The sequence below is a fragment of the Balaenoptera acutorostrata genome, chromosome 2 (genome assembly GCF_949987535.1).
Source record: "Balaenoptera acutorostrata chromosome 2, mBalAcu1.1, whole genome shotgun sequence".
Taxonomy (NCBI): domain Eukaryota; kingdom Metazoa; phylum Chordata; class Mammalia; order Artiodactyla; family Balaenopteridae; genus Balaenoptera; species Balaenoptera acutorostrata.
The window spans coordinates 141595070-141620145 of NC_080065.1; the positions used below are offsets into that span (position 1 = coordinate 141595070).

The 25076-nt window shown below is 39.3% G+C and overlaps 2 protein-coding genes across 2 annotated transcripts in view; both read right to left on the bottom strand.

Annotated features, from left to right (window-relative positions):
- The window catches only part of HAVCR1 (hepatitis A virus cellular receptor 1), a 44587-nt gene extending 40359 nt beyond the window's left edge, over positions 1-4228 (bottom strand). The window contains exon 1 of the mRNA XM_057540964.1: positions 4138-4228. Within this exon, the coding sequence (XP_057396947.1) occupies positions 4138-4149 (12 nt within the window). The 5' untranslated portion in view covers positions 4150-4228. The remainder of the gene's footprint in view (positions 1-4137) is intronic.
- HAVCR2 (hepatitis A virus cellular receptor 2) lies at positions 484-25076 on the bottom strand. The gene is made up of 7 exons (XM_007165520.2): positions 24891-25076; positions 23505-23843; positions 22538-22621; positions 15828-15868; positions 14036-14162; positions 9839-9875; positions 484-8170 (listed from the first exon to the last, which is right to left on the bottom strand). The coding sequence occupies exons 1-7, from the start codon at positions 24943-24945 to the stop codon at positions 8011-8013; spliced, it is 843 nt and encodes a 280-aa protein (XP_007165582.1). The 5' UTR covers positions 24946-25076; the 3' UTR covers positions 484-8010.

Genomic DNA, 25076 nt, shown 5'->3' on the forward strand with positions numbered 1-25076 from the left:
GTTTATACATGAAGGGACCTTTAACTACCTGGAGCCAAACCCCTTGATTTACATGTGAATAAACTGAGGACCAAAGAGAGGAATAGAGAAGAGGACCCTTAGAAGTCACTCGGGGCAGATGCAGAAGTGAAAGTCAGGTTCTTCTCCCTCAACAAACATTATTTCACCAAATATTTATCGAGCACACCATACTAAGCAGTGGAACATTCTAAGTAGACAAAGCAAACCTAGAGTCTCTACCCTTGAAAGTTTAGGAAAACAAGTCACCACCTTCAGTAAGAACGAAGTCATCATAGAAAACAAATTTAGGGTTACCAAAGGGGAAAGTGAGGGGATAAATTAGGAGTATCGGATTAACAGATACACACTAGTATATATAAAATAGATAAACAAAAAGGATTTACTGAACAGCACAGGAAACTAGATTCATTATCTTGTAATAACCTATAATGGAAAATAATCTGAAATACACACACACACACATATATAATATATATATACTGAATCACTTTGCTGTACACCTGAAACTAACACAATATTGTAAATCAACTATACTTCAATTTAAAAAAAAGAATGGAGTCGAGCTACACTGTGCCCCAATACAATTTATATAACATGATATAAATTGTATATCAGATATTAATACCACGTCCATTGATGCTTCGGGTTTTGAAGTTGTGAGTGACGAGGATGTCAGAAAATGGAATGTGAGCTGAGCTCCTGCTCACACAGCTAGAGGGCACTGCCTTGTGTAAAGCAGAACGTCTCCCCAAGAACTTATGAGATGATAGGTCCTTTTTCTTCCTTCCCAAAACCAAAACAATGCTTTCTACTTAAAAACGTTGACAACAGGTTTGTTTTGGGATGAAAACTTTCAGTTTTAGCCAGTGTGCCTTGCTGCAGTAACACATGATTGTGAGCCATTTCCTCTACATCCATTTTAGGGAAGATGGGTGGATCAAAAAAAACATAATAGCGTTGGGCTTTTATCAGATAGGGTTAGGGGAATTTTCTAAAGGACTCAGCAGTCTCCCAAACCAAGACCACTGCATGACTTGGGCACCAGTCGAACTCCTGTGCTAGTAGCAATTATTCAAAATGTATGCTGAGCTCTGTCAAAACCTTTGTCAAGGCACCCTGTTGGTGGTGAGCATTGGGACTTAACACAGTGTTGACAGAACCCTCTGCTTGTTAACTATCTATGTTGATAAAGAATGTCGACATTTTATTGGGACACTCCCATGGAACTATTTCCAAGAAATAGTAAGTGAAAAAAACAATTCTATTTCATGGGAACCCATTTTTGTGAAACACTGCGACAGAATGACAGTGTATGTATATGCATATGTACCTGTATGGAAATGTCACAGGAAAGATGTATGTGGATACGGATCAGACTATTCAGAGTGTCCTCTCTGGTAGGGAAGCATGCTGAGGCAAGGGGGACTTTCAGTTGAAGGCTATACATTTATGTATCATTTGAGCATTTTACAACAAGAATGTACCAATGCACTGCTTATATAATACACGTAAAGGGTTTTAACTAAAGAAAACAAAAAACACGTCCCAAAACTGCAGGTTCTTACAAAAGTGGAAGTCTTTTACATTCGTGTAACGTGTTTTACACAGCCTAATTACAACCATCCTTTTCTTTATCCCAGATAGACAGAAAAGAAAGCAATTTAAGTTGCCTAAAGCAACATTCAGACATCACCAAGCCTCCAGAAAGATGAACGATTATAAAATAATGCTTTAATAAATATACAAGGGCTTACACTGCAAAACACATGTCTTTCTACAAAGTAGAAAATATATCGGGTCACTATATGTTTTTTGGAGGTCTGCTGTTGGAATCCATGTCACCTGTATCACTTAATTCATTCACCCAATTAATATTTATTGAGCGTCTGCTATGTGCCAGGCTATCCTTATTCAATGAGAGTCAGCTGGAATTTTATAGAGCTAAATTAAAGAAGTGGTAAAGACAAGGATAAGTATTTTCAGGAAAAAGAAAAAAAAAAATCACCAAAAACTGCTTTTCTGCATCACTCAGAATCTAGTATGCAGGTCTGCCAATGCTTATTGCCTTTTATTATAATCATTTGCTTGGCCATCATGCTGTCCTGATGGGCTCTGACTTCCTTAAAGGAAAAACAAATCTTTGTAGTATCTGTGGTGCCTGTACTGTGGCTTGAGTCTGCAGTACAGCAGGCATACATTCATTCATTCAATCCGTCTACAAATATTTATTTGGCACCCAATACAGGTCAGGCTTTGCACTAGGTCCTTAAGATATAAGATAAGTGACAGTTACTCTCCAGTTGAGGGTTGGGGGAGACAAATCATAAAAATGTAAACAATTAGAATTTCAGATTCAAACAAACTATGTAGGGAATAAACTGGAATAGAGGTGGGCAGGTTGGCACTTTTGATAGGGTGTTCAGGGAAAGCTCTTAGATGATATTTAAGCTGGAAACTCAAAGATGAGAAAGAGGCAGCTCTGCAAACAGTCTGAAAGAAGCATTCTAAACAGAGGGACACAAGTTCACTGAAAAAGGTGCTGGAACCAGAAAGGACTTGGTCTGTTCTAGAAGCAGAAAGGAAACCAGTGTGGATGAAACAAAAAAAAAGGAGGGGTTGGTGAGGTCAGAAGAAATCCAGGCCCTGGTGAAGCTGTTGAAAGGTTTTAAGTAACAGAGTAATTGAACCTGGTTGATGAGTTTTAAAAAAGAAAAAGAAAATACTTAGGCTGCTGTGTGAGGAGAACAAACTATTAGGAAAGCAAAAGTGGAACTGGATGGATGGAATGGAGGGAGGGGAGTAGGGAGGGAGGAAATAAATGAGTGAATAAATATTAACTGTGACTACAAAGGAGTAAGGCCTACGAGAGTCACTAGGCCTAGTTATTTTAGCTTAAACTGATTCTTAAGTCAAATTTCAAAAACCAAAAACAAATTACTTTGAGTGAAAGGAACACTGTTGAAATAAATTGCTTTCTAAAATGATTGCCTTGAGAAAGATAATATGCATTTAGTAATACACTGACTGGTATATTTGTTCAAAAATATACTACTGTTCTATTGTCATGATACTTCAAATACAATCACATCCTTTGACACAGCATTTCCATATTCAGAATCATATACGTTGGAAGTACACAAATGCACATAGGTTTCTGAATAAAGTATGTTCCTTGCAGCCTTATTTGAAATGGGGAAAAAAAAAAAACCAACTAAACATCTATGCATGCGGAAGTAAGTGATTTAATAGGTTATGCACATTTGTTCTACTTAATACTACATAGCTATCTAAGTAAAGGCTGTTGTCCCATTCTGACATGGAGCGATGGTCTTCTATAAGCAGTGGAAAAAATTAGGTTACCGTGTGTGCGTGTGTGTGTGTGTGTGTGTGTGTGTGTGTGTGTGTGTGTGTATGAGAGAGAAAATAGAGAATGGCCCAGAACTTTGCTAATTCTAGAGCCAATAGCCACATGCGGCTATTGAGCACTTAAAATGTGACTAGTCAGAATGGAGATGTGCTCTAAATGGAAAATACTCACTGGATTGTGAAGACTTAAAATGAAAAACAACAACAACAACACTGTATTTCTACTGGACAGTGCTGGCCTAGAAGGAGTGTTCCTGTGGAGTAGGACTGGGGAGAAATTTTGATAGAGAGGACAGGGAATAGGGACTTTCACCTTTAATTTAAACTCTACTCTATTTTTCAAAAAGCACTTAATTTAAAATTTTAAAAGCCAGTAGTAGGAATCCAAGCAAAATTTGTAGTTTAGTTAATAGTCATGTGCCAATGTTAAGATCTTAGTTTGGACAAATGGTACCATGGTTATATAAGCTGTTAACTGAAAAAACTGCTGAATATAGGAACTCTTTGTACTATCATTGCAATTTTTTGGCAAATCTCAAATTATTTCAAAATAAAAACCTTAAAAAAAAAAAAAGGGAAACAAGCACTCCAACAAGATGTATTTTCTGCTTAGAGATTCTTACTCAGAGTCTCAACGTACTGTAAAGCAACTGGCTCCAAGTTAGCTTGCCCACCCAGAGTTCCTTGTAAACACATTTGCTTGAAATAAGGCAGCTAGGATAACTAAATGTCATATTCCCTAGTTCTCACCTGAAATTCCATCTATTCAGAAAACTCCTTTCTTCCATGGTGGTTAGAAGCTGTCCGGCTGCTGCTTAGCTACCAGGAATTTTTGTTGGAGTAGGAGGCTTGCTGGAGAGAACAGGAAAGGCCTCTGAGGACTTCACTGAGGCCTGGGCAGCTGGCAGCTTTCAAAGCCCCTCACCATTGGCTCCTTGCTTCAGCCCTCAGACTAAGGTCAAGAGATTTTTGCTAAGATCTTGTGGTGAACTTTGGGATAAAGAAATGAATCAAAAATCTACATTATAACAACCTTCACCTATATTTTTACAGTTGTTACTTTTTACTTAAGGGTTTCCAGAACAAGAACTAAATTCTGCATGCAAGTGAAGAGGAATGGCAAGCAAAACTGGGTAATAAAATTTAAAACAGATTCGATATAGATATATGGATATTTCAGAACTGACCAAAAGAAGATAACACTGCATTGGAGCGTGAAATATTTCTATTTTACACGAACTAGGTGTAAAATGCATGAAAAAGTACAATTTCAAGATGTAGAAATTACAAAGGACATGTCAACTTATCATGAAGCAGGTTGTTAAGTATAGACTATAAAGCTATAATAAAATATTTTCCAAAGGTGACCCACCCACAAAACAATTATATTAAAATAATGTGGGTATTTAAACAGATGTCCCAGTGCCACCACCACACCTGAATAGCTTAAATAACTTTTTTTTTTTTTAAACATCACTGCTTTCTCTGGAAAAAGAGTCACACCATAAGCAGAAGGAGTTTGACCAAGAATTTACAAAAGAAAACTACTACTAATAAAAGAGTGACTTGGAATGACCTTTATAATTACAGTCAATACAACTGAAAAAAAAGATATTAGAGGATCTAGAATCCTGAAACTCACATTTCTGACTCATATTGCTCCATTGCGTAGGTTTTCCACTGAAAATAGGCCAAAATCTGAGCCCTCCTGAAGCTTGAAAACCCTCCAACCAAGTGTTCCAGCTGCCCCTCTCCTTTTTCCCACTTCCCAACTGAGCCCCAGAAAAGGATGACAAAAATCTTAAAAATTACAGCACTAAGGGCATCTCTACTTACCTCGAGAAAGACCTTCTCAGTAGAAATCTGGACACAAAATTAATTTGTATTCAGTTTTTTTTTAATTCAAACTTAAATGAGAATTAAATTTATATGGGCCTAGGCATGAGGGGATGCCCCCAAATAAATTAATGACAGGTTAAACCACTTAGAATTTCTGCCTGGGGAATTCTAACACTAGAAGTGATAGGCAGTTAAAACATGGTAAGACCTTAGTTTTTCAGTCTTAAGACATCAGGGAGCCTCTTCCTGTACTGTGGGTCTCTATGGCAGAGCTCTGGAAGAAAAATCCTAAGCACTTCTAAGAGCAAACCATACATTCAATCTTTTTACATTGTTTTTAATTCAGTGACCACTTGTCATCGCCCAGACCCTTTGGGGTAGCTTGACAGTTTGTTACCTTTTCTGCCATCTTCCGTATTACAAATAATTGATGTAGAGTGGATCCTACCCTGAAAACCAGGGTTCCAATCTCTGCTGGAACACTCTAGACATGTCTACAGTGCTGGCACACTCTACTGCCCACCTTGACCTTGAACTTAACTTATCCAAGTCTTCATTTCTTTCTATGAGGAGGAGGGTGGACAGGAAAACATTGCTACAGTATTTAAATCTATTTTTTTATTACAAAAAATGGATAAAATAATTCAAATTATAGAAGCACATAAAAGCAAAAAGTGAAACTCTATCTTTTGACTATTTGCCCTTGTGGAATAACCATATTATTTTGGGAATATTCTTCCAGATTATTTAAAGGCAAAAAAAAAAAATTAGCATTAACTATATATACTATTCTAGAACGTTTTTTTTCTTTTGACTTAGCAATATAGATTTCTCCTTTGACAAGTAACACAAGGTCTGTGAGAGTCGGGATCTTGCCTGTTTCCTTCACTGCTATATTTCTAGGAACTAAAACAGTGTCTGGCACAAAGTGGGTGACAAAAAATGTTCACTGAAAGAATGAATGAATGAATGAATGAAATCATCCTTCCTGTCAGATCAATCAGAAGTTCTATGGGGTCAGGGATGTGTCTATTTGCTCTTTCTCTATGATCCCAGCACCAGAGAACTTGGCACAGAGTAAGCACTTAATATTTGTTGAATTAGCAAAACAGCTCAATGATGAAACCACCTAATTTTTTTTACTTGTGCCAGTGTGTTGACATACCACAATAACCAATTATTCCCCAACTGATGGAAAACATCTCTCACAAACACCATTGCAATGATCGTCCTTGTATACATATCCTTGTGTAAAGATTTTTGCAGAATAAGAATCCCTTTTGTGGGGGAATCATTGATCTGGTCCATGTGTTTTCTGTGGTCCCTTCCCTCTAGAATTTCATAAATTTAAAACACTTAATTTTTCACCTTGTTTAAAAGCTACTGCCTGGAACTTTGCAAAATGATCTCCCTTACAAATCTCCCTGTAGAAAGCCAGTGCTTCCCAATACCGCCCAGATGCAGCCCAAACACTGTAACAGACAGGCTGCCCGCATCCTTGGTGACCAACATCTCCTGCATGCAACGCAGTAGCAGCTCAGTCATCACCTGGGGAAGGCAGTTTTCAGGCAGCGACAGGTCCCTATTGTTGATTCATTCAGCAGAAAGGGGAAAAAAGACAATAACACACTTCCAAGGGCCTGAGCTGGGAGAGGATGCTGAGAAGAGCAGATGCTGGACAAGAGCAGAAACGGGAGCTTAGGAGTATTTTCGAGTTCCCCAACAAGTGAAGCTCTATCTGAGCTCTCCAATGGAAAAGTCTTCCCAGAAATCTACCTTTCTGCTTCCTTAATTTTTTCACTCCAAAGATATTTAGTAAATTTCTATCAGTATTATGTGTCAGAGCTGTGCCAAGAATGGGGAGGAAGCAAATAGGCAAGATAGACCTACTCTCTACCACCTTGGAACTGAAGCTTAAGGACCACTGTCTTTCCATCAGGGGATCTGACATGGATAAATACAGATGGCTGGAGCCCTTTACCTACTTTCCACCAGGAAACAGAATTTGCGTCCCAGTCATTGCTTCTTCTTTTGTGAAAAACACAGCTCCACTTCTCTCCATGAATGGAGAAGTTGGTCAGAGATCTTTCCCTCTGAGTGCACCCTAAGCAAAACCTGTCAACACACACCGAGCGTACTTCCTTTTTCTCCAGAAGCACCTGCCACACCGCAGGCCTTGCTGGGCAGTCTTCTTAACTTAGGTCAAGGAGAGCTGTGCACTGGCACATACTGTCACAGAGTCAACATTCAAAGAAGCATAAACCTTGAGACTCAAAGGGAACCTTCAAGACCATCTACTCCTACTCCAACAGTTTCCTAACCTGCTACGGTGCACAGAGCTCTTTGAGCATCGGCGGTCCCTTTAGACTTCCTGTACCGACAAAGACACGCACGTATCTCAGCACATAATTTCCCCTGTATTTTCAGGAGCTTCATGGACACACCATATAACTGAATATCTGGAATTCCAGAGACCCCATATTAAGAATTCCTACTCTCTATAAAAGCCCATTTGAGCTCTAATGCCCTGATTAGCAGTCTCCGAGTTGGGTGGCGGGAACACAGAGGTAATGTTGTGCCTGTCTAAGTACAATGCTGGTCCCAGTTCAGTCCTCGGGTGAGCTACTTATCTTCAGAACATGGAAAAACTCTGCTCGGTGGCCAAGGACAGAACCTCTAAAACCAGTCAGGTGAGCCATCTCATAGTTTTCAAAGAAGATAACACCAAACCCCAAAGGGAAGTGGTGAATCTGGTGGCGTTGAAAGACAACAGCCCAGGGGTTGTCAGGACTGCTGCCCACTGCTGACGGAGCAGTAATACTCGTATGGATCCTCCATTTCATATACGTTCTCCTCAATGATATAGATGTTTTCCTCTGCATGCGTCCCCTCTCCTGCTGTATTCACTAACCCCGAGGGAGGGAGGCTGGCCAAAGTGATGAGGCTGTGGAAATAAGGTGATGCAGTTGAGTTAAGCATTTCCCAGGCAACATGGAATAGAGTTAAGAGAATGGGCTTTGCTGAAGAGATAGCCACCAAGGCAGTATATGATCCTTGATCAGGTCCTGACTAGGCGGGGGAAACATAAAAGAGTAATGAAAATAGTCTGGGGAATAACTGCACAAATTCAAATTAATCTGAATTTTCTTAGGTATAAAAATGGCCTTGTGTTATCTAAGAGAATATCCTTATTCTGAGGAAGTGCAGACTGTAGTGTTTAGGTGAAGTGTCAAGATGTCTGAAACACCTTTACAAATGGTTCAGAAAAAAAAAAATGTGTATGTAAATAGAGAAACAGATAAAGCAAATGTGACAAAATATTAAATGACACGCTTAGGTGAAGGGTTCTACTGTTCCTTGCACTATTATTTCAATTATTATGTCGGCTTGAACAATTTCAAAAAGTAAAAGAAATGAATGTGTTATGGATCCAATGAGACTTGAGTTCGAATCCTGCCTCTGTTGCTTACCATCCATACGATCTTGGGTAAGTTGGATTTGCTTTTTTCATTTATTCATTCCAGAACTATTTAACGTGTTATATACTGTTCTATGCATCAAGCGATGCAACAGTGCACAAAACACAAAAATCCCCTAGAGGATGTATATTAGTAAACTTAGTGTCTCAGGGTCCTCATCTATAAAATGGGAATAAGTACTCTATCTCACAGGGCTTCTGTAAGGAATGTTTATTCATTCAATCCTCAAATATTAAATGCATACTAAGAGTCAGGTGTGTGCCAGGGGATACAGTTGTTAATGTGGCAGACAAGTTCCTAATTTTCTATGGAGTTTACATTTATAGGTGGAGATGAACATTAACCAAATAATTTCATAAAGAATGAATTATTGCATGTAAATATTACCTATTGATATTACCACATTTCAAGTTTCAGCTCTAATAAAGAATACTGACACAGATAATATAAAGCCATTGATAATTAAATATTTTATTTGGTCTTATTTGACTTTTTTACTGCAGACTATTTTGTCTTCATAACTATACTATCTAGATTTAGTCTAAAATTATTAGTGGTTTAGAGAGTATGCAGTGGACAGAATCACTTTTTTCTTGAAAGTTTTTAGAACAATACCTATGGTTAGGCCTCATCCCCAAAGATTCTGATTTATTTGCTCTGGGGTTGACAATAGTATGTTTAAGTGCCCTGGATGATTCTAATAGGCAATCAGAGTTAAGAAGAGCTGGGCTGGGTTGTAAAAGCCCTGAGAGTAGATTCTGAGTTTCTTGCTCACATCTGTAAACCAGTGGCCACCCAAAACCTGGATGTAGTAAGTACTCAATCAGCTGAAGGGTCAGTTCACTGAAAAAGCCCATTAATCAGAAATATATAAGCATTTCCTATCAATGGGAGACAAATTCTGTACCTTAACTTTAGGACTAAAGAAACTAGAGGGATTAGGGATCAAGAATAAAACCAAGCAACATGTTAAATTTGCATTCCATAAATCTAGGCCTAAAGCAAAAAGGAAGTAGTAAAAATTTAGATCCCAAAGTCTCAGGGGAGGACTTCTAAGAGCAAAGATCAAAGCCCAGATTAGAGTAGGAATATCCAAGATTCCCACCTTCCACTACTGCACGCATTATTCTTACCTTAAATTGTGTATCTTCTCTTTGCTATCAGAATACCCTAGGTAAAAAGGCGAAGAAAAGTCAATTTAAAATGCTTTCATAAAATAAATGAGATAAATAAAATGAGCTAACTGGAAGCAAAGATTGTTTAGGGAAATCTGGTCTTCCTATTAGATTGAATTAAATCAAACCACTGATATGCGTCTTGATTTATTACATAAGCTATGCTAAAAGTAATAAAGATGCATTTTTCATATTTAACAAATGTAGGGAGTGCCCACTACGTGTCTGGTAGTATGCTAAGCACCAGGGACACAAAGGTGAACTATGAGCCCTGACATCATGAAACTTGTCTTCTAGTGAGAGAGGCATTTAAGAAAAAAAAAGTAAATGGGAAAAATAAAATAATTTCAAATTGTGATGTAATAGAAAGAAAAGTATTGCAGCAAAATGGATGGACCTAGAGATTATCATACTGAGTGAAGTAAATCAGACAAAGACAAATATTATATGATATCACACATGTGGAATCTAAAAAATAATACAAATGGATTTATTTACAAAACAGGAACAGACTCACAGACACAGAAAGCAAACTTATGGTTACCAAAGGGGAAAGGGGTGGGGGGGTAGGGATAAATTAGGAGTTTGGGATTAACAGATACACACCACTATATACAAAACAGATAAACAACAAGGATTTACTGTATAGCAAGGGAACTATATTCAATATCTTATAATAACCTATAATGGAAAAGAATCTGAAAAAGTATATATATTTTATATATATATGTATATAACTGAAATCACTTTGCTGTACACCTGAAACTAACACAATATTGTAAATCAACTGTATTTCAATTTTTTAAAAAAACAATAATGTACTGGAATAGGTAATCAAGAAGGTAATCAGGAAAGAATTCTCAGAAGAAATGATCTTTAAGCTCAGTTCTGAAAGAAGAGAATGAGTCAGCCAAATGAAAAGCCGGGGTGAACATTCTGGATCGAGCAAAGCCCTTGTAAAGATAGTGGTGAGTGGCTGAAACTGAAAGCATGGCTGGAATAAGAGGGTGGCACAAGGTAAGGTCTGAGAGGGAGGCTGGGCTAGATACTACAGGACCTTGTAAGTCATAATCAGGAGTTTGGATTTTATTCTAAGACATAGGAAATAATTGAAGGCCAGAAATATGATCTGACTGGGTTTTAAGAAAATCACTCTGGCTGCTATGTGGAGAAAGAATTAAAAGGAGGTATGAAAAAATGAGGAGGTGAGTAGAGAACTGCCTCAGAGTAAGGTGGTGAAAGAGAGATGCAGAATTACAAATGGATTTTAGATATGATTTGGAGAAAGTGCAGGAAAGTGAAGTTGGATTGTGTATTAGGAGTGATGAAAGAGGGGATTCAAGGATGGCTTCTGGCTCTCTGGCTTAAGCAACCAGATGTATGATAATGAAACACTATGATGAAGAAGATCAGGGAGGGGGAGGTTGGCTTCTAAAAAGGTGGAATATAGACTCTAGAGCTCCTTTCTTGACACAATGTGGGACACATCTAAGTGGAGATAACAACTGGACAGCTGGCCAATCAGTACCAACACCCTTGAGTGCTGGAGAGAGAAATTAAGGATGATATTTAAGTCTATGGGAATATAGGTCATCATCATCCAGAGGGCATGGAGAGAATAAAAGGGCCAGCCCTGGGGAATCACAACATCTAAAGATCATGCTTAAGAAGAGAAAATAACAAAAATGACTGAAAGGAGTGGCTAGTGAAGAGAGTGGTGTTTCAGAAGCCAAGAGAAGGAAGACTTTTTAGAATGAGTGAGAGTCAACTTAGTTATTGCTGAAAGATGTTCTGCAATGAAGACAGAGGTATCTATGGGATTTAGCAAAATGGAGGTCACTGGCGAGTGTGACTGAAACTATTTCCATGGTACCTCAGGCGTAGAAGCTAAATTGGGAGGGGGGGGCGGTTAAAAGAGTGCGGAGGGGTGAGACGTAGGGACAACTCATCTGAGAAATACGGCTGTAAAGGAGAGCAGAGAAATGGGAGCAGCTGGAGAGAAATGTGTGAATTAGGCCATATTTTTATGCTAATAAAAATAGCATAAACAGGAATGGAGAGAGAGATGATTCTGGAGAAAGTGATCAAAGGAAGAACGAAGTCTTGGCTAAGGCAAAGTGGTTGAAACAGGCTTTTAATACTTCATCAGTGCAGTGAGAGGCGAGGGAGATTTGAGCAGCAGTGAAGTATGTGATGCTCATCTCAGACAGTGCACTGGAAAGACACAGGATTGCTGGGCATTACTGAGTACCAATTTATGGCTTTGATGTCATGACTTAAAAACCTATCACCTTGGGCTTCCCTGGTGGCGCAGTGGTTGGGAGTCCGCCTGCCAGTGCAGGGGACACGGGTTCGTGCCCCGGTCCGGGAGGATGCCACATGCCGCGGAGCGGCTAGGCCCGCGAGCCACAACTACTGAGCCTGCGCGTCTGGAGCCTGTGCTCCACAACGGGAGAGGCCGTGACAGCGAGAGGCCCGCGTACCGTGATGAAGAGTAGCCCCCGCTCGCCACAACTGGAGAAAGCCCTCGCACAGAAACAAAGACCCAACACAGCCAAAAATTAATTAATTAATTAATTATTTTTTTAAAAAACAAAAAAAAAAGTATCACCTTGGTTCTATGATTTTCTCCAGCAACTTCTAGGGAAAAGACTGCAAATCAAATACAACTTTCCCATCTATTCTTCTAAGTAGTCATGTTTTGGGAGTAATCATATGTGTGTACAAAACATGACTTCTCCCACTCCTCATCACCCTCCTTCCATACCCTTCTACACAAACCAGAACAGTCCCTAATATCCAGGCTTTGGCAAAACTCAAAAAGTGGGTGTTGTCATTGCTCCTTATCAACCTGTAGACTCCATATTCATGTGGTCAATTCCCAAACTCCACTGCTATCTCTCCATAAACCCAGTTAAGTGGGGGTGAGTAGCTTCTTCCTCTGAACAATCCATTTACCATTAATGGCAGAGTAACAAAATGGTGAGCAAGACAGCCCCAGTTTCAAATCCTCTATCAATTAACTGTGTAGCTTTGGGCAAGTTACTTAACCTTTCAGCACACTGGTTCTCCAACTGGTAAATGAGAATAATATTAGTACCTTCCTCAACAGGGTAGTTATAAGGATTTAATGCACATAAAGCACTTGGCAGCTTCAAGCCACAGAGGATGAGCAACTCATCCCAGTTTTCCCTGGACTGTCCCAGTTTTAGCACTGAAAACCCACACATTAGGAACCTCCTTCAATCCTGGGAAAATTTGGAATGGTTTGTAACCCTACACAAGGTTGATGTTTATGTATTAGAAAGAAAGGCTGATAAAGTAACAGTGGTATAAGGCCTTGGCCTCTGCACCAAAGAGAAGAGAATATATCACAGTTGTAAAAGTATGTGAGGCTTTCGGGGTGATGGAAGTGTTTGGGCATTGATTGTGGTGATGGTTTCCTGGGTGAAACCATCTACTGAAATTCATCAAGTTGAACACACTTTAAATATACAGTTTATTGCATATAAATCATCCTTAATTTTTTTTTAATAAAGATAAGTAACTTAGAAATAAAATATGTGTGCTGAGTGCCACAATGGAGGAAAGTACAAACGCTGCAACTCTGGGCATGACCCAGTGTTAAAGGAACCTGCTATCCCTCTTTAAAGAACCATGTCTGAGAAATAAATAAGATAGAAAAACGCACAGAAGAAAGTGATTGTCGTTGTTGTGCTTCCTAATAAACCTGGACATATTCATGAATTAAAAAGGTTTATTTTCTTAACAAAAGATTAAAAAACAGGTACTAGAATCAACCTGCTTGAATTTGAATTCCAGCTTTGCCACTTACTGATTCTGAAACCTTGAGAAAACCTTGAAAGTTTACTGTCTCTAAGCGTTACTCTCTTCTGCTATAAGAATAGGGATAACAGTGCTATCTACGTTGTATAAGATGGTGACAAAGATAAACATAAAACATGCCTGTTACATGGTAAGCACTGAATAAAAATGAGCTATTATTATTGTTGAGGTTTGGAAGGACTAAAGAGTATTTATTCTAATCACTTGTAGGTATAAATATAAACTAATAGTTCTATCTTAGGTTTGTGTTTGTTCCTATATTAACAGTTCCTTATCAGATGGAGAGAGAAGCACCATCAAATGACTTACATTTGAGAATTAAAGCACCAGAGATAAGAACGAGAGCCAGCCCAGCAGAAACCCCTGCTCCGATGTAGAGGCCTATTCCGGTGGTGGCGCCCAGGTCTTGTAACTCATTAGCCAGTGTGGATATTTCCTATGGAAACACAAACAGAATTCCAGCAAATGACCAGAAATCCACTGTCTGACCAGTCAGTCTCATGACTTATGCATGGGACCATCCCTTTCACAGTATCTCAGGAATGCAGGGACCTTGAAATGACTCATGATCTGTCCCCTTCCAGACAAGCCTCAAACCACCCAAAGAAAGGGATTAGCTGAATCTTTGGAGTTAGCAAGGGAATAAGAGGTGCCTGTCTGTGCTGTGGGTGGAGAAGCAGCCTTAGTAAATGGACTCCCCTTTCCTAAAATAAAAAGTGGGGCCCTGTTCATTGACAATTCCCTGGTGTTCCCAGGCAGTTTCAGAGTGGTCTAAATTTGGTGTCTTGCCATCTAACCCCAATTTTCAATGAAAGACAGTGATTTAAAAGCTAGGAATTTGCAGCCAGACTGTCTTGGGTTCAAATCCCAGTTCTGTCACCAAAGAGCTGTGTCATCTTGTAGAGTTATCAGGAAAATTAAGTGACAAAAACCAGAAAATGCTTGGCACAGAGCCTGGTACAGAATAAATCTCAATCAGTGGTAGCTATTATTGCTATTGCTCTAATTAATTAGATATTTTGTTAGTCACAGCGAACATACAGCTTCTAAAATTTCACTTCATGTTCCTCCTTTAAAAAGAGTAATGGTAAACACTTTTAAAACAACATCAAGGAATTAAGTCTTCCATTTATTCAACAGACATTTACTGCAGGAGGGCACCGTGCAAGGTTACTTAAGCACTGTGGGCACACAGAGGTACTGAAAAGGCAGACCTGGATTGCAAAGAGGACAGGACAAACACAAAATGCTTGACACGGAGTCAGAGACTGAGTTAAATGAATGCAGACCCCTGGATACGTCCTCAAAGAATTTTCCAGTCACTGCTATCAGCTTGTTTTCTAATGCAGTGGTCCCCAACATTTTTGGCGTTTCGTGGAAGACAATTTTTCCACAGACCGGGGTTGGGGGGGATGGAGGGGGAATGGTTCAGGCGGTAACGCGAGCGATGGGGAGCACTGAGGAGCAGCAGAGGAAGCTTCGCTTGCTCGCCTGCTGCTCACCTCCTGCTGTGCAGCCTGGTTCCTAACAGGCCGCAGACCGGTACCGGTCCATGGCCCGGGGATTGGGGACCCCTGCTCTAGTGGTTTTCCCTTTTACTCTGAGAAGGTGGGAGACACTAAAATGGTGGTTGATTAAAATACTGCTTTATTTTTAGTTAGATACCTAAGTTCTTGGCTTAGAATATTCTTGCCTGGTGTCTTATCATAAATAAATAAATTTAAACAAACAATCCTTCTCATTAGGGTTGCAATGGAAGCAAGGAGAAACATATTCTGGGGTGATGGAGGGTGTCCGAACCCTCCACAGTGGTATACAGCTGTGAAATTTGAGAATAAGGACAAAATGCTAATGCTTCTTCCTTTTGGTTTTCCAGCACCTACTATGTGACAGGCACTTTACATGCATCACCCCACTCCATCCTTACAACAGGACTCGCAGTTACAACAGTCATCAGCAACATGTTACAGCCAAGGAACCTGAAGCCAAGGGAGATTAAGGCATTTTTCCCTAAGGAATGAGTGGGCAGGAAGGAAGTCTAAAGCCATACTTTTTTCCTCTGAGTTGAGCATAAGGTCAGCTCACACACACAGTTACTCACTGTTTGATTTTTATCATGGAGGGTCTCCAGTGTCTGTGTCTCTGCCACAAAGAAGAAAAATAGCCAGTAAAACAGTTAAGAATGCTTTCTTTTATATGAGTTTTTTTAAATATTAAAAGCTGCCTATAATCTTATTTGAAATTAATTCTACTCCATACTCTTCACAATAATTAACTGAGAGACAAACAAAACTTACTGAACACTTACAAATCAACTTCAGGATGACCACATTTTTTTCATCCAGATGATGTACCCAACTACTTATGTTCTATGAAATGGAGACTTCTTCCAGGAAAACCTATTTTGAATATGTGGTTTGTTGTGTCCACAGGGCCCTAAAGGGGTCTGCAAAATTCCAACAACACTGATGACACAGAAGCAGGCATTATAATTAGCCTTTTTTAGATCAAATAACTGTTCTTTAATATTTATTTTGTTCTTTTTTTTAATTGAAGTATAGTTGATTTACAATGTTGTGTTAGTTTCAGGTGTACAGCAAAGTGATTCAGAATATATATATATATTCTTTTTCAGATTCTTTTCCCTTATAGGTTATTACAAAATATTGAGTATCGTTCCCTGTGCTATACAGTAGGTCCTTGTTGATTATCTATTTTACATATAGTAGTGTGTATATGTTAATCCCCAACTCTTAATTTATCCCTCCCTTCTCCCTTTCCCCTTTGGTAACCATACGTTTGTTTTCTATGTCTGTAGGTCTATTTCTGTTTTGTAAATAAGTTCGTATGTATCATTTTTTTTAGATTCCACATATAAGTGATATCATATGATATTTGCCTTTCTCTGTCTGGCTTACTTCACTTAGTATGATAATCTCAAAGTCCATCCATGTTGCTGCAAATGGCATTATTTCATCCTTTTTTATGACTGAGTAATACTCCATTGTACAAATGTCCATCAACAGATGAATGGATAAAGAAGATGTGGCATGGTTAGACTCTGAAAGGTAACGAAAGTTAATTTTCTTTAAAAAAAATTTAACATTTACTCATTAAGAGTAAGACAGGGTATTTTGTTCCCTAAAAAATTGAAAATAATAATAACTGTAACTATAATTTACCATGAACAGGCATTGTGCTAAATTATTCAAGGGAAGCATCTCATTTAGCATTCAAAACAACTATCTTAAAGTAGGGACTATTAGTCCCATTACACAGATGAAGAAGCTGAGAATTAGGAAGCTAAGTGACTTACCCAAAGTCACACAGCTTAGTGAATAACAGAAATGGCCTTCCAATTTAGGTCCACGTGGCTTTAAGCACACACTCTTAACTGTGCTGCCTCCAACAAGGCTCATCTCGGCACTGTGATTACGAAGCCTCCACACTGCCCAGCTGCCAGCTCACTTTCTTTCCTTTTTATTCATTTAGTTAGTCATCTGCCTATCCATTCGATGAACATGTACTACACCCCCACTCTATGCCAGGCACGGGGGACAGAAAAGTGAACAAGATGCGCACAGGCCCTGACCTCGTAAATACTGCATTCTAAAAACCAATAAGTTGTCAGCTTTGGGAATATTGAGCATGCCAATGTATTTTTCTGTGTGAGTCAGAGGCTCTGAAACTTCCTAAATGTCAAGGTCACTTTCTGGAAGCTTAGAAGTCTAAACCTTTTAATGTAGAACTGGTTTACAGACTCTGATTTTAATATTATAAAAGCATATTCTCAGCCTAAAGTTTAAAAAAAAAAAAAAAAAAAAAGGAAATGAAAGAGATTATCTTCCACTTACCTTAGCTCCTATTTCCCAAAAGGAATTTAAAAACCACACTGGTAGAACTACTAGGTAAACATGCATCTTAACCACACACAACATTTTCTAGTGTAAATCCAGTTTCTGCTTCCCTATAATTACTTTTCTTGGCTTAAATGGTAAGACAGTCTAACTTTTTTTTTAATTTCATTTTGCAGTGGAAATGATCAATAAAATAGAGCACTGTTGGGTTATCACAGCTTATTTTCACATAGGTAGACATCACCCATCAAGATGGGTGGGACAGTTGGAGGAAGTTACAATGTTTTTCCTAGAGGACCCAAGACTGGGGGGTGGGGGGAGATGACAATGGGGGAGGCACATGATGATTTTAAAAGTATATAAATTTAATAGTTACAATCTAGCATGTATTATGTGCCAAACATGGTGCTTCACACTTTATGTGCACAATATCTTTTAATCTTCACCACAATAGGTAGGTACTATTATTTTCTCAATTTTCAAATGAAGAAACTGAGTCTCAGAGAAGTACTTTGTCCAAGATCACACAGCTATTAACTGGCAAATCTGAGATTCAAACCAAGTCTACCTCTGAAGCTAAGGATTCATCCATTATCCAGTCCTGCCTTCTTCAGGTGGAAGAAAGATTGCATTTATTCTGTGTTCAAAGTGGGTTTAGGAGCTTCAAAGACCCTTGGGACTCCTACTTGTTAAGGCTCCCCTCTACTTTATAGCAAGCATATTAAATGCACCCACATTACTCAGCCATAAAAAGAAACGAAATTGAGTTATTTGTAGTGAGGTGGATGGACCTAGAGTCTGTCATACAGACTGAAGTAAGTCAGAAAGAAAAACAAGGAACAAGACAAGGTTCTCCACTCTCACCACTATTATTCAACACAGTTTTGGAAGTTTTAGCCACAGCAATCAGAGAAGAAAAAGAAATATAATGAATCCAAATCGGAAAAGAAGCAGTAAAGCTGTCACTGTTTGCAGATGACATGATACACAGAGAATCCTAAAGATGCTACCAGAAAACTACGAGAGCTAATCAATGAATTTGGTAGAGTAGCAAGATACGAAATTAATGCACAGAAATCTCTTGCATTCCTATACAGTAATGATGAAAAATCTGAAAGAGAAATTAAGGAAACACTCTCATTTACTACTGCAACAAAAAGAATAAAATACCTAGGAATAAACCTACCTAAGGAGACAAAAGACCCATATGCAGAAAACTATAAGACACTGATGAAAGCAATTAAAGATGATACAAACAGATGGAGAGATATACCATGTTCCTGGATTGGAAGAATCAACATTGTGAAAATGACTAGACTACCCAAAGCAATCTACAGATTCAATGCAATCCCTATCAAACTACCAAGGACATTTTTCACAGAACTAGAACAAAAAGTTTCACAATTTGTATGGAAACACAAAAGACCCCAAATAGCCAAAGCAATCTTGAGAAAGAAAAACGGAGCTGGAGGAATCAGACTCCCTGACTGCAGACTATACTACAAAGCTACAGTAATCAAGACAGTATGGTACTGGCACAAAAACAGAAATATAGATCAATGGAACAGGATAGAAAGCCCAGAGATAAACCCACGCACATATGGTCACCTTATTTTTGATAAAGGAGACAAAAATATACGATGGAGAAAAGACAGCCTTTTCAATAAGTGGTGCTGGGAAAACTGGACAGCTACATGTAAAAGAATGAAATTAGAACACTCCCTAACACCATACACAAAAATAAACTCAAAATGGATTAAAGACCTAAATGTAAATGGCCTAAATGTAAGACCAGACACTATAAAACTCTTAGAGGAAAACAGAGGCAGAACACTCTATGACATAAATCACAGGAAGATCCTTTTTGACCCACCTCCTAGAGAAATGGAAATAAAAACAAAAAATAAACAAATGGGAGCTAATAAAACTTAGAAGTTTTTGCACAGCAAAGGAAACCATAAACAAGACAAAAAGACAACCCTCAGAATGTGAGAAAATATTTGCAAATGAAGCAACTGACAAAGGATTAATCTCCAAAATTTACAAGCAGCTCATGCAGCTCAATATCAAAAAAACAAACAACCCAATCCAAAAATGGGCAGAAGACCTAAACAGACATTTCTCCAAAGAAGATATACAGATTGCCAACAAACACATAAAAGAATGCTCAACATCACTAATCATTAGAGAAATGCAAATCAAACCTACAGTGAGGTATCACCTCACACCAGTCAGAATGACCATTGTCAAAAAATCTACAAACAATAAATGCTGAAGAGGGTGTGGAGAAAAGGGAACCCTCTTGCACTGTTGGTGGGAATGTAAATTGATACAGCCACTATGGAGAACAGTATGGAGGTTCCTTAAAAAACTAAAAATAGAACTACCATACCACCCAGCAATCCCACTCCTGGGCATATACCCTGAGAAAACCATAATTCAAAAAGAGTCATGTACCACAATGTTCTTTGCAGCTCTATTTACAATAGCCAGGACATGGAAGCAACCTAAGTGTCCATCGACAGATGAATGGATAAAGAAGATGTGGCACATATATACAATGGAATATTACTCAGCCATAAAAAGAAACGAAATTGAGTTATTTGTAGTGAGGTGGATGGACTTAGAGTCTGTCATACTGAGTGAAGTAAGTCAGAAAGAGAAAAACAAATACCGTATGCTAACACATATATAGAATCTAAAGAAAAAAAAATGGTTCTGAAGAACCTAGGGGCAGGACAGGAATAAAGACACAGACGTAGAGAATGGACTTGAGGACACGGGGAGGGGGAAGGGTAAACGGACGAAGTGAGAGAGTGGCATGGACATATATACACTACCAAATGTAAAACAGATAGCTAGTGGGAAGCAGCTGCATAGCACAGGGAGATCAGCTTGGTGCTTTGTGTCCTCCTAGAGGGCTGGGACAGGGAGGGTGGGAGGGAGACACAAGAGGGAGGGAATATGGGGATATATGTATACATATAGCTGATTCACTTTGTTATACAGCAGAAACTACCACAACATTGTAAAGCAATTATACTCCAATAAAGATGTTAAAAAAAATTTTTTTTTAAAGAATTGCAAAACTGAAAAAAAAAATAAGTACCCACATTACACACTAAAGAAAAGGTGTAACTACACACAAGTTGACTTGCAGGTAACTAACTGAAATAATATTACAAATTATAGTCATGTCATTAAATACTAATTAATTTAAATTTTCCATTTTATTTTCATAGTTTGGAGCCATTGCCTTTCTTTGTTTAAGTATTTTCTCAGGCCTTTGAAAAGCTCAGAGATTGTAGGTACTCTGCCTATATTCCCAGATGCAAAAGATGGCTCCATTTCTGTTGCCCTAAAGGGAAGGAACAAACAAGTAAAAACTGAAGGGAAGGACACTTCTGGTTATGGTATAGACACTTCTAAAAAAAATGCACTGTGTTGTGAGGAAGCTACCTCTCCATCTCAGAAGGTGTGTAAGCATACAGCGAATGCCGACTTGGGAGTGATGTTGTAAAGAACCTTGAAACACGAGATGGGAAAGTGGGATCCTTCAAGTCCCTTCTAGGTCTATAGTTGTAGGATTCTTTAAAATATAACAATGGCATACGATGAACACCTGTATGATTTGGTTAGCCCACTACGTGGGCGATCATCTGTTTCCACCATATTTAATTTCCTCACTAATTTCATAAGAGATGTTGGCTACCAGTGACTAAAGAACCACCAAAGATTCAACCTCTAGAGAGCTGATGTTAATATCTATAATAATAATTAATATTTGAGTGCTTTCTCTGGGCCAGGCACTATGCTGAGTGCTTTACATACATGATCACATCAATCTTTACAACAATCTTAAGACAAAGGCACTGGAATTACCCTCATTGTAGAGGTAAGGAAATTGAGCCTCACAGTGTTTGAGCAACATAACTGAGTTCATGAAACTAATACAAAAAGCTGACATTAGAACCCATCCTGCCTGTCACTGACGTACTTAACCACAATCTCACTCTGCCTCTGGATCTTACCGATAATGACAATAACTAACAGGTACTGAGTATGTACCATGATCAGACACTGGGCTAAGCACTTTAGACACACTTCCTTACTTAAATCTGAGATTTACGAGATTAGGATTTGGAATTTACCTATTATTAACCTCATTTTACAGAATGAAAGACTGAGCTCCGGAGAGTTTGGGGAGACCAGGACTCTGACAGGAAATATTTAAGATTAATCTCCCTGATCAACGTGACCTGAGGTCTGCTCTTTCAACCCTATCTTCTCTTCCAAAGCGGCAGGGAAAAGTCCTTGTTGAATTACTTGAAGAATTTAGCTGCTCCTTCTGAGGTCAGAATCTGAGGAAGATGATGGACTTTATTCCAGTTAGAAGGGATTCTTGAAATCACCTAATCCAGATTACACCAAACATGGACTGGGGTCAGTTCATGAAAACATCACCAGTCCAGGAGTAAATCAGAAAATAATAAGGACAGTGTAATGAGGTTTTCATTAGATTAAACTTATTTAATTTAAAAGTGTCCTTTTTTTTTTTTTAATGCAGGGGTGGCAATAGTAGAAATTTTTCTTTCCTTGTTTGGCAAAATACATAGCTCATCGAAATTCTTTTTGGGGGGTTGGGAATTATGCTGGGTGGTGAAATCCAAAAGTCTCTGAACCCATACCTCAGACAGAAGAGGAAGCTGCTCTCCAGAGAAGCGAAAGGCTTTGGCCCAGGTCTGAGGGCTACTCCTGACTAATTCAGAACCCTAGCCCAGGGCTCCTTTTTCCCAGCACAAATTTACTTCCACCACCTCCCTCACCTCAAACACTATCTTGGGTGCACAGTTTGAGAAAACTCAAACTGTTTTCTCACGTTTTCCCCATATTCAAAATCCTCTTAACTCAGAAACCAACTAAAGGCTTCCTCCTAGACCCCATATGTGATTACCTGAGCCCGGTCCCTCGGTGGGGAGCATCCTTGGAAAGGCTGTAGTGATGTCCCTCCACGGAGTCCGAGCAGGGGTGACCTTGGCTAAAGACAGAAACCAACGTAAGGATGAGGCTTCTCTGAGAGCAGAGAGCTTGTTGCAGGGAATCAAAGGGGCAGCAGAAACAACTGTAAACACAACAAAAGAAGAGCAACACATGCTCAACTTCCAAACCTACCTGAACACCTTTGCTGAGAGTGTATGACACTCCAAATGTCTGACAGAGGTGTGTTACAGTCTTCATTATCACAGTCTAATTGTTAATAATGGAACTTACAGCCACAGTAAATGTTTTTCATCAAACATCTCATAAAATCCTTCCAGTGGCCTATAGGGTAGGTAGTATATTTTATAGAGGAGGAGGTCACAGAGTTTAAATAACTTGCCCAAGATTACACAGCTGGTAAGAAGCAGTGTCAGATTTGAACTTAGCTCCATCAGCCACTAAGTACATGCTCTATAAATGTTAAAACATGCAAGCACACGTGCCCCCTCTCCCCCACACATGCAGAGTCCAGCAGTTCTCAATCCTGGCTGCACATGGGGGAGAATCATCGGGGGTAGACTTTGTAAAACCCCGTGCTCAGGCTCTACCTCCAGAGACGGTGATTTTTCTGGTTGTGGGGTGGAGCCCAAGCATCTGTGGGAGTTAAAAGGCTCCCCAGGTGATTTTAATGACCACTCAGGTACTCAGACCTCTGATCTAGGCCTTTCCTCCATTCTATAGATCCTAGCCATGAGGTTCAAAATAGATGGAGGGAATTAAACATGGCTGGGCACTGCTGGTGGGGCCTGTTAAACTTTAGGTCTTAGGGGCCCAACCTGAGGGCATTAATTGGGAAGACCAGAGGTGAGACCAATCAGTGTATTTAATATGATCCACAGGTGAATCTCATTCAGAAAGAAGGTATGCAAAGGTCCGCTCACCTGGTTTGATGACCAACTCCAGGTTTGATTTTTGATCATTCATTGGGCCCGGGAATTGGATCCGGCAGCAATAGGTCCCACTGTCAGCTAAAGTTACATTCTTTATGGTCAAGGTCACGTCTCCTTTGCGGAAATTCCTCTTTAGTAGGTATCTGCTGGATGTCCGATAGCTCAAGTTCCTTCCATCAGTGCTGAGTACCAAACTGTGACATTCAAATACAGGGCAGGATCCCTTGCCCCAGCACACAGGCACGAGATTCTCAGGGGTGGTTGGAGAGTAGGTGCAGGGCAGATCAGCATTCTGACCCACCTCAGACACGTATACTCCTTCCAAAGACCCTGCATAAAGAGGGAAGGAGAGCAATGAGGGAGGCTGGTCCATTTCAAGAAAACTGCAAACAATGCCTTGCAGAATAAAGAGGAAACCACTACTGCTATCCTGTTTGGAGGACAGTTCACTACAGCAATGATTCTCAGACTTGAGGGGCACTGGAATCTCCAGGAAGCCTTGTTCAAACACAGACGGCTGGGCTCAACCATCAGAGTTTAGAGTTAATTAATCTGATTAACTATTAATAAGAGCTCCTGATTTAATAGTTCTGGAGGGTGGGGGGGCCCAAATCTGTATTTCTAACAAGTTCCCAGGACATGCTGATATGGCTGGTCTCAAAACCTCACTTTGAGAACCAGTGCCCCAGGAGAGAACTGTGGCTGGTCCTGTGAACACCGAAGGGCAGTGCTGATGGAAATAGACAATCAGACAACGGGTAATTGTCAGCCAGGAAAAGAGCTCACCCATCTGGGCTAGTTGTCTGTTCACCAACACAGGGCAGTTATCCTAACACAAATCTCTTTTGTTTTTCAAGCACCAGGCACATAATAAATAAAAACCCTTGGCTGAATAATAAGTTAGTGTATGGCTGTTCTGAGGTTTAATAATTATATATATATATATATATATATATATATGTATATATATGTACACACACATATTCGAACAGTATAAAAACGATATGAAAACTCTACTCCCTCTCCCTGCTCTTTTCCATTTCCCAGCTCCCTTTCCCAGAGTCTATTCATTAAGAAACATTCATGTATTCCCACTCCCCTGCAACACACACACACACACACACACACACACAAAGTCCAATATACCCATTATTCTGCTCCTTGCTTTCTTCAATTAACATTATGACTTGCAGACATCTCATATCATTATGTTTCATCAGCGTCGCTGTTTGTATCATGGATATATCATAATTTCTTTACCCACTACCCTACTGGTGGACATTTAGGTTGCTTCCAAACTTTTGCTCTTGCTAGCATTACGATGACCATCCTTGCATCTTTATCTTGCACTATCCAATTGCAAAAATCCAGACTTACTTGTAAGTAGTAGCAGCAAAAGCAGGACACAGTCAAAGGAAAAATGTGAAAACATGGGTTCTGAAGAAGAAAAGGCAAAGAATGGCTCTGTTTAGGTGCTGTTTTAATTCTCCAACTGAACTGCGTACTTCCTGGAACTGTCTCTCCTCCCCAGTCACAGGAGTAGTGGCCACTCTCCCAACTGCA